The sequence below is a fragment of the Temnothorax curvispinosus genome, unplaced genomic scaffold (assembly GCF_003070985.1).
Source record: "Temnothorax curvispinosus isolate PA1 unplaced genomic scaffold, ASM307098v1 QBEX01010810.1, whole genome shotgun sequence".
Taxonomy (NCBI): Eukaryota; Metazoa; Arthropoda; class Insecta; order Hymenoptera; family Formicidae; genus Temnothorax; species Temnothorax curvispinosus.
The window spans coordinates 250,909-261,741 of NW_020220590.1; the positions used below are offsets into that span (position 1 = coordinate 250,909).

General features: G+C 37.8%; 1 protein-coding gene across 6 annotated transcripts in view; it reads right to left on the reverse strand.

The window, feature by feature from the left end:
* Positions 1 to 750: 750 nt before the first annotated feature.
* Positions 751 to 10,833, reverse strand: part of LOC112460774 (neurofilament heavy polypeptide-like) — a 26,540-nt gene continuing 16,457 nt past the window's right edge. For 3 of the 6 annotated variants that reach the window (XM_025025616.1, XM_025025612.1, XM_025025615.1), the window contains 9 exons: positions 10,600 to 10,709; positions 9,992 to 10,281; positions 6,195 to 6,233; positions 5,531 to 5,572; positions 4,972 to 5,448; positions 4,164 to 4,233; positions 3,234 to 3,449; positions 2,680 to 2,917; positions 751 to 2,356 (listed from right to left, as the gene is read on the reverse strand). In XM_025025616.1, the coding sequence (XP_024881384.1) occupies positions 2,180 to 2,356; positions 2,680 to 2,917; positions 3,234 to 3,449; positions 4,164 to 4,233; positions 4,972 to 5,448; positions 5,531 to 5,572; positions 6,195 to 6,233; positions 9,992 to 10,281; positions 10,600 to 10,709 (1,659 nt within the window). In that variant the 3' untranslated portion in view covers positions 751 to 2,179. The remainder of the gene's footprint in view (positions 2,357 to 2,679; positions 2,918 to 3,233; positions 3,450 to 4,163; positions 4,234 to 4,971; positions 5,449 to 5,530; positions 5,573 to 6,194; positions 6,234 to 9,991; positions 10,282 to 10,599; positions 10,710 to 10,833) is intronic. The other 3 variants (XM_025025617.1, XM_025025613.1, XM_025025614.1) reach the window with 2 other exon arrangements.

Sequence of the window (10,833 nt, forward strand, 5' to 3'; positions counted from 1 at the left end):
TTACTACTTCCAAGCGCGTCTTTTCCTCGCGAAACACCCCACCGCGAGGTCGATGGCGAGATTTGGCGGGTGAACGATTGCGAGATGTCCCAAGGGGATGTTAAACTTGGATGAACATATATATTCGAGAAAAGAAGATTCTTTTTTGCTACTTCAGGGATTTTATACAACGATTTTGTTTCTTTTACATAGTCTATATTTTGAACTTAAAATCACAATTTTTTCTTAATTTATTTTAACATTGGTAATTATTAAAATGTTTACGATTAAAATAATTAAAAATGTAAAAAACTTAGAAAGTACCGTAATGACAATGATAAATAGGGAGTTTTTGCAATACCGTTTTTTCAGATACGGTAAACGTATCTGAATTATATATAGATACGTTCACCGTTTAAATTCACATTAGGAATTTTGTTACGGTAATCATGACTTTGATGATGGTATTTGCGAACGTTGATACTCATGGTAATCGCGAACCTTATTTTCTTAAAAATAACATGGGATGTTATCTGAATAACGTTATGGGATGTGCAGTTTTGCCTTTCGACCGATAATGTGAATTTAGACGGTGAACGTATCTATATAATTCAGAAAGACGATATTGCAAAAAGTTGAAAAATTACCGTAAAAGACATCGGAGATTATATTACATATGTCGATTGCGTATAATGTCAAATTTTCCTCTATGCTACCCTTCATTAAGTATGCGATGCATTTTGTGCGGGGTAAAATAAACATAGCTTAATATTACAATTTATAATATTTATTGTCTTGAATCATAAACAAAATAGGCGTTGCATGGGTACATATTGCGTGCTACGAATTTCAGTATGCATTAAATACTGGAACATATAAATAGAATATGAATAAATTCGTTATTCATTTACGTACCATGTTAAGTACCTTCCTGTTTTATTCATACACAGCGCACAACGTCGATTATCTTACAGATTGTGCAGCTTTTCTTACGTCTAATTTTAATCTGGATTCGCGCAAAAACGGCAAGAGAGCTTTTCCGAAATGAAAGGGTAATAAGCATGTTTTACATATATTCGTATCCGTTTTGTTCTATTATGCCAGAGAATTATGCAGAGAATCTCATGACAATTTTATATAAAACATTAAAAATTTATATCTTGGGTTTGGTTAATTAACAAAATTGTAAAATTGTACTTGTGACCGTTTCATCCCCAGCTCCGCAATGTATTTTCACGACGTTGTTTGCGGGAAAGACGATGCTTTTTCGGCCTGTTTGTTAAATCACGGAGAGAGATATTTCATATTGAATTATTCTTATTACCACACTCTTATAATATATGTATATAGTACCTCTTTAATAATAAGTAATACTAACATAAGTATATCAGAAGGCTGTCACTTTCCGAGCGACGAGAGAGTCATAAGATGGCCGCTAATTCTCAAATCGTACTCGCGATTATTTCCGGAATCCTCGTCCTTCCGATCGATCGCTCGGACAATCGCAGTCAAACCAATTTCATGGCTGAAACTCGAAGCTGTTACTGTAAAAATAGACGACGACAAAACCAGCTCGATTGCACGACTGCCGAATGGACGGCTAAAATACGTCGCGATATTTCTACCCGATTACTATCCGAGACTATAAACGAATCACCACCACCGGCAGACCAACGGAAATCGATACTCGTGTCAGACTCGATCTACGGGTTGCCGTTCTCTCGACGTGGGGATATAATGTGAAAAGGGTGTGCGCGGTCAGTAATGAAATAAATACGCGCAGATCGCACGAGAGCCTCCTCGGTCGGTTTTTCTGAAATAAGCTGATAAAAATATAGCCACCAGAAATCCCAATACTTATACATCGATCCGCGTGAGTTCGCCTAATATGATCAACGCAATGTGACGCGTGAAATTGATTGCGAAATGTGTGCTGATGAAACGTGAAACTGCACGCGAAATGTGAATTTTACGATTAAATAAATAAAGAGATTGGATTAAGGAAAATTAATTAAGATCTCTTCGTCGTATCACCGGTCGCGACGATTATCCGCAATGATGATGCCATGGATTAAATGATATTCGCGGACAGGATGATAGGACGCGAAGACGCGTTAAATCCTAACGTTAATGATGACGATAAAAGGAACGTGGTCCATCGATGCCGCGAAACGGTCCGAACCAAGTCGGACTGAACCAATTACGAATCCTGATCACCCCATTCGAATTCCTCGCCGGAAGTAACCTCTTCGATTTGCGGTCCATCCTCAGCCGCCGTCGGTCCCGTTTGCGGCTTACTTTCGGCCCCTTCTGGCTCCTCGACGAAAGGATCTTCGATTATCTCGGGCTCCTCTTCGTGGACATTCTCTTCCTCGACCTGAAAGGCAAATTTCTTGTGATTCAACTCGTTCAGCGATATTTCGGGAAAATCTTCTCTCTTCAACTATTGATTCTTGAATGAGTTCGAACTCGAACTCCTTTCTCCACAGAAATTCGGTAAGTTATTTGGACACGAAGTTACTAAATATATATCTGATTTTAAAATAACAATGCTTAGAATGATCTAATCTTAACGTTTTTGTGCAGATATTGTTTAGATGAATTTAGAATAATTTAGAATTGTTTACATTGAATAAAAGTCGACAAAGTTGAAAGAGAATTATAGGTATAGTTTTTCACGATGCTTAAGTGATTGCTTACCCGTGTTTCGTCATCCGTGGTAACATCGCAAGGCTTCTCTTCCTTCTCTTGATCGGTTATTTCGCCAAGATCCGCCGGCTCCTCGGTACAGATGTCTTTATTTTCATTAGCTTCAAGCTGCGTGACGTCCGTCTCTTCTTGCTCTTGCTTTTGATTATGAATTTCTTCGAGATGCTCCTCGACTATCAATCGTTCTTGCTCCTGTATGAGTGATTCGAGATTCGCCTGGTTGATTAATCTATTAACAGAGAATGAATTAGATTCCAAAATGACGTACAAAAAATATGATATAAATATTAATTTCCAGATAAATATAAATCCATGTATATTTTTTGTCAGTTTAGACCGCTTCTTAAAAGTTGTATAATTTTAATCATTATGTATTTGTTATTAATCGTTAATTGTTTTTATAAGTATCTTCGTTTTATTCTATCTTTGTTTTAATTATTCTCAATCGACAATAAAAAAAAAACTTACTTTATGCACAGAGATTCTTTTTTAAGGGCGATTCGTGAATCACTTATTGGGAGCTTTCTTCTAAATAACGAGCTTACCTTTCCCCCTCTTCTATTCTCTCCACTTCCTCGCGTTCAGCTTGTAACTTTGCCTCTTCCGCCTTTCTCTCGGCTTCCTGCTGTTCGATTTCTAGTATCTGGCTAAGCTCGGCTTTCCGTTCCTGCGCAAGTTGCAGTGCCTCCCACGCTTTCTTCTCCTCCATCTCGAGCTGCAGCCGTTCCTCCTCCGCGGCCTTCCGCCTCTCCTCTTCCGATCTTCAAAACAAAGTTATTCGCAATTGGCAAAATTATCCGACATTTGAATAAAATTTATATGAATTATAATGAAAATAACGTGTAATAAAGTCACGAATTATACTATTTGGAATCGCTATTTCGAAAAACATGCCGATGTGCGTGTATGTATGTGCTTGCGTATAGGAAAAGCTATCCATCAAGTTTTTTAATGAAGCTTGCATTCCATATTTTTCGGTGCGCGTTTCTCCCATATTTTGCAAGATAAAACTATACACCGCGTGAATGCGAATACTTTTTACAGGAAAGTTTTGTGTTGAAAAATCTAAAATATTTTTGTTGCATCTAAAATTATCAATATCACCGACATACTAATGCAAACTTGAAATTAGGACAGCTGCTGTCACTGTACATCAATTTCAATTATCTTAGAAATAATAATAAGTATTTTATCATTTTTTATGTTTAAAATTTACGGGATTTATTATATAAAAATTGAATATTTTTTTACAATTGATTATTACATCAAGTCAGTACGTTTTTGAACCGAATGACATTTTTCGAACATCGAGCGAAGGTCAGATATTTGGCGAGTCGATTGTCGATTACCGCGAGTCATATAGCAGATTATTTGGCCGAGTACAATGCTATAATGTTATGCAAAACGATCGCATTTATAGCAAGCGATTGGCTCGTTCTGTTGGCGCGTATCGTTCTTAGACGAAGATCACTTACTGCGCTTCTCGAGCCGCTTTAGCAAGGTACGCCTCGGCCCTCCTTACGGCATCTTCCTTATCTTGTTTCACTGCAACATAGTTTCATTAATATCGATGATGGAGATACTATTTCATGGCGAAAATTCACGACGCGTGTTTAATGCTAAAAGTGATGCTGAAATTTTATTCTTATATTTGTCAATTTTGATTTATCGATGAGTAAACACAAAATTAAGAATATCTTAAAGAATATTCAAATATCGATATAAAATCAATTTTGCTATTTTATTAATGAAATACTTGGATTATATTGAAGTGCTATTAATATTAATATTCATATTAATTTCGCAGCCTCCGTTTAATGAATTAAAATTGATGCTATTAGAGAGATAGCCTTCAGATACAGCTCCGAAATTAGAACCTTTACATTCAAAAGTTAAAAATGCATCGTGAATACAGATGTTTATTTACGGCGATTATATCTACTTCTAATACCGACATTATCTTGCGTGAAATACAATAATTTTGAATATATAGGATTGTCACGAAAACAGAAGACACTTTACGGGGAAATCTTGACGTCATTTTTACGAGGAAGACATTTATCACGAAAACGGGCGAGAGAGACACTGGACGCTATCTAGACACTAGACACATTCATTCTCGTGCGATCGATACGGGAGATGCTGTTAACAACGACGCAGACCAACGGATCGACTCTCTGCCTACCCTGACCGATACCAAAAGGTATCTACCGTTTGCGTGACAGGCTCGTTTCCGGTGTGGAATATTTCCGGCCCGCGGTACCGATCGATATATCAACGTACCCTTCTCTTCCTTAGCTTCGTCACTTACGGCCTCCGCACTTTCGGTCGGCGCTTCCTCCGCGACCGGTTCTGTCGGCGCTTCTGGCTCTGCTATCGGCTCTGAAACAGGCTGTGATTCCTGCACGGGCTCGGGCTCCGGTTCCTTTACGATTTCTGGTTCTTTCACGGGTTCCGGAGCAGGTTCTGGCGCAGGTTCCGCTTTAGGTTCGGCCGCCTTCGCGGATTTGGCCGATTTTGCCGCTTTCGATCCCTTCGCCGGTTTCGAAGGTTTCACAGGTTCCGCAACTAAATCCGGTTCTTTCACAGGTTCCGCAACTGACTCCGGTTCTTTCACAGGTTCCGCAACTGATTCCGGTTCTTTCACAGGTTCGGGTACAAGTTCAGGCATTGATTCGGGTTCTCTTATCGGCTCTTTCTCCGGCTCCGGTTTCTTTTTCGCTTTTTTCTCTGGTTTTGCATCCGATTCCGGAGCAGGAGCTACGATGTGTAGGGATAAACATGAACGACAAATGACACAAGGAAATTGATCTGGATTTTGCAACTTTATATGGAGACTTACTTTTTTGTTCCTGGCTTGTTGAGTCGTAGCCTAATGCGCGTACTAAAAATTGTGAGAAGACGTTAGACGTGGGATACAAAAGAAAGGGCACAGTAAAACATCACTCAATTATGAAAACATACAAAAATGATGATTAAAATTTGAGTTGCTAGGCGAGAGTGACCCAATTCAAGAATAACTTCATTTTATTGACGAATTTATCATAAAGTCATTGAATTAACCAACTTGAAATTTTAATTTACACATAATTTAATACGCAACTTTAATGTACAAAAGAAATAAATTATTTATAATTTGCTATTTCACGAATATTTATAAAATAATAAAAGACGTTATATATAATTCAGATATATTTATGTTTCTGCAATAATATTTGTATAAATGTTAAATAATTTTGTTATAAAAATTAATAATGTAACCTTATATTTTATCGAATTTTTTTTGTACATTCTTGTATTCTCTCGTCAGTTTTTATAATAGAAATATAATATGTATAAAAATATGAAGGTATGGCATGTGAAGGTAATTTTATTCGATATTTACGTGATTCATATGACATTAAAAGTTATTTTTTTGTAAAAACGTCCCCACGATCGCGACCTTTTCTACTGGACTTTACTCTTTTGTTATCTCAAAAAGGATTACTTCGTGTGTGCTTACTGACCCTTTCGCATCTCTCGTTCTGTCATTGGTTGACCGGGAGCTGTGGGGTACATGAAACATAAAGGATCGATTAGCGACAAAGGATCCTTTTAAAGCTCGCGACATAAATCCAACGAAGCGATAAAGACTTCACAGAGAACGTGATATTAGAAAGCTATTACTGTGATTATATACAACATCAATGTGAAAAGCAGTTGATGAGGCATGTTCGTTAGTTAATTACAGATCATCTAAGACAAAAGTGCACGATTTTATGTACATATATGCGGAGATATATGCGACGAATTAATAAAAAAGAGAAATTAATTATACTAATATATGAGCTATTAACGATGAAAGCATTCTGAGGATTAAGGATGAATTGTCGAGCGCATTTTCGATGACGCGAAAATATCGCATACGTCGATGTCTTTTCGTCAATGAAGTCGGCAATTAATGAGATCACAATTTTCGTCTTTTCTCGTGAAGATGATTCATTGGTCGTCACGATTCGTTTAGCGTGACGTCCGATTAGAGATCACACTCGGTCACATCTATAGCGATTGATTTGTCGGATTTTTATCTCTGAAATCAGATACTTATAATCATATATTTTACAATCAAATTAAATCAAGTTAAGTAACTCTTCATATTCTAACGTCGATTTAAGCCATTAAATTATACGTTGCGTCAGAAATTAGAGCAAGGAGTTTTAAGAAAGTAATTATTAAATGCATTCTGATCGAAAGCTTTCATTAAAATTAAAATTTTTCTGTCCAAAGAAAATGTATTTTTTAAATATATTGAGAAAGAATTATTCAGGATAATTTGTTTTTTCAAGAGCGTTAATCTTAATGAATTCCACAAATAGTGGATTTCAGAGACAAAACGAGACGTCGTTGGTTGTTAAACTACGAAGCACATATGAAGAAGCTTACCTCGGAAACAGTGTACTTATTCGTTACGCAGCTCACCTACGTTTCCATTATTCTCTCGTGCAAAGTAAAGTAATTGACTTGGAGACTCTCGCTTCCATCGGACATTATTATTTTATTCGTATGTTTTTTTTTGGTTGCTATCTCTCAAGCACGAACAAAACAAGATTTACAAAATTGAAACAGTGACATCATAATGCAATACGTGCAACATTGGATTAGTGTCTACATTTTTATCTCTTCGTATGTTTTATTTTCTCTAATGAACGCGCGCAGGTCTCGCGATTTTTTTTGTCGCATTAATTCAATCAATTTGCTCCTGTCTCTTTATCGCACTCTGCTTTTTTTTTTCTTTCGTGTTCGTTTCACTCCGTAGATCGCATCGATTGAGCACGATCATTTCGATAGTCACGACAATTTTACACGCCCGTCGCAATTTCATTAAAGTCCATCGAGTAAAAATTGAATGAAGAATGTTCGGAAAATACAGCACGTTCCATGATTATTGCGAATATCGGCATATTGGACTTTAATGAAGCTGGACGACGAGCACACGACCGGAATAGAAGAAAGGAAAAATAAATAAGCGGAGACGGATATTAGATTTTTTCGATCATGACTATCTCCGATAGTCGCGCGCAGTAAAATAATTCTGTTTAAAGAGGGTTTTTTTGCCAGGTTTGCGAACCGAATATAAAACTGTGTTTAAAAAACTGAAAGAGATAAAATTTTAAAAGTGAAATATGCAAACTCTTCCTGTCGTTTAATTGTCATAATAAAATTAAAAATAAAAATAAAACGTTGATTGATATTAAATTTGTATAAAGTATACCATAGCGGCAAAAATCTTAGCAATTCTTGCACAGTTTTTGCAATAATTTTATTTCAGAATTGAGATATTTTATTATTGAAATGAAAGTTTATACAATTTAATTCAATTTCATGAGATCGTATTTGTGTTCGTATAATCTAGTTTGGTTCCGAAAAATTTATTTTTCTCTTTATCACTATTTCTCTGCAGATTTTATTGCTAATTTAGAATTCGTTATTATTTTTAACATAAATTTCATCGACACCATGTTATCTGTAATTTTTTTTTTTACATTTTAATAATTTAGAACTCATTGACGTAAGGCTTATACTTTAAAAATTCGAAGGATAAATTCATAAAAAGATAAAGAGTTCGCTTTCGGTTTGCAATCCTGCAGCTTCCGCATATCGCAAGATGCCTGCTGTATCTTTTCGCGCGCGAATACGTAACTTCCGGAACGTTAAAGCGGACGGTATCGGCCACAGTTCGTGTGATGATGAACGACGAAGTCGAAGTCACTCCTCGGCGGCGGCCTCCTCCTCTTCCTCCTCTTCGCTTTTCTTGCTCGGCTTCTGGTACAGCTCCGGCACCTTCTCCCTCCAACCCTTGCCTGAAACGTTCAAAAAAGCCGCACTGCTTCCTTTCTCTCATTTTTGCTCTATCCGCGAGCGCCGCAAAATTCTGCTTTTTGGCGCGTGATCCCAGTCTGTGATGTTCCGCCTGGAGTCCCCGTCGTGTAAATGTCTTGCTCTCTCTCGTTCCTTCGTTTCTTTTGATTTGGCTCACGATTTTCTTTTTGGTCACTATGTCGTTTTCCCTGTGTTTTCCGGTCACCGCAACAAAAAATAGCGATAGGTCCGTTGGTTCGCAAAAAAAGGAGGCGAACCGCCGCCGAATCGATGGATCGATCTCACCGGTATAGCCGATGATTGAGTCAATCGTCCCGGAAAAGAGCATGTATAACTCGATCTTTTTGTGAATAAATAAGAAAAATAATTACTTACAATTGATTTATATTTTGAAAATACATTATTTATTTAGATTTTGTCACACAAATTGCATTGTGAAAAAAAAGATTTAATGATAATTAAAACAGAAATTAACATTTATGCTCTTACCGCAAAGATCAATTCAATCGCGTGTTCTTTCCTCAGAATAATAATAATAATAATAAAAACGCGCTGTATCATCGTATCGGATATCGCATGACGGGGTGGTTATCAAAAACGGATGCGTGGGGGGTAAGTGTGTACGTTGCTGTTGTACGATTAGACACAATACTATCGAACAGTAATGCAGCCACGACAAAAAAAGACGTACAAAAAAGAAAGACCAATTGTTGTGTGACCAACAATAAAACAGCAAAAAATACCAGAGAAACACACGTGCTCGCTAGCACAAACAAAAGTTTTCAGACAGTGTAAACCAGAGGTGCCAGCCAATCCAAGAAAGGGGATGAAAAAAAATAGAGAAACGAGAGGGCGTGGGGCGAGGGCGGTGGTGGAACGAGAAAAAAAATAGACAAAAAGAGAGTTGCACACAACGGCGTCGTGGGGCCGTCTTTTATTTTTCCAAATCTATTAAAAATCGTGTTTTGAGCTGCGAGAACGTAGCGTAAGCTATTTTTTTTTATTTCTGCAAAAATAATCATCTGTTTCCCCAATGAAGATATCACAATACCGGGATTTACCAAAATATAATCACGTCATATTATCACGAGTTGCAATTTTAATCGAAATCAATTTTAATGCGTTATTCAAAATTTAGATAAATTAAATCATAATTACAAATAAAAATTAAAATTATTGTACATGTAATCTTTCTTTGAAGAATTTTTCGCTCCGTTCTCGTCAGTCTCGCGCCTCTAACTACGTGCTTCGTGTGCGGATCACCATGTATAATATTGTATAACATCGTCAAGATCGTTCTCGGGACCGTTCTCGCACAGCGTTTCATTCTCGAAGAGCGATATCTCTTCGAGGGTGAAGCGCGCATCGCGATACGATCCCCGTCCTCGTTGTCGTCATCGTCGTCTCGTCATCGTCATCCTCGTCACCGTGACGGATTACTCACAGGCAGTCGCGGCCGCCTGACGGTTCTTGCTGTAGTAGCTGAGGAAGTTGACGTCGTTGCGGATGTCGGCCGGCCGAAGGTCCGCGACTTTGTAGTACGGTCTTCTGACGGACTGCGGATTGCCGGCGACGTACTTGATGCACGCCAGAGTGCCGAAGGTGCCCCGCTCAGGTACATCGTACCAGTTCAGATGATCGACCTGCTTCTTCGCGTTGCTGCGGCCGCTGAGCAGCCGGCGAACGTAATCGTGGTTGCGCATACGTTCCGGCACGATCTGCTCGAGGAAATCGCTGGAAATCGCGAAAAGATCGCTGATTATCTCCAATGCGAAAATGACAAACGCTATTCTGTCACTCGAAAGCGTAAATTCTCGAAAACCATGAAAAATATAAATAATAAAGCTTATTTAATTATGCTTTGGGATATTTTTGTACTTTTATCTCCGAGTCGTAGAATTATTTTGATTATTCTTATTCTGAAATATCAATTGGTTTATTTAGCATAAAGAGGTGAATGCGTTAAATATCCTTTTTCTAACGACTAAAAGCTGATTCAAATGATTTTAATGCCAGAAATCGATCAATTTTATTAAGTAATTAGTTGCACACCATTTCATTTCCGTCGGATACCTTGCCACTGCCCTTGGCACGAACACGTGGACACGTCGAAGAAGAGAATCCACTTTCGCACGAATATCCCTTGTCTCATCGTCGAAAAGCTGCGAAGAGACATATGCATGTGAAACGTTACTTGTATGAACGAGTCGATCAATCTCTCGCATGCACTCAAAGAGCTTGATCATCGTAAACTAAAGCAAATTATTTTTCAAGCCTTTTCACCAC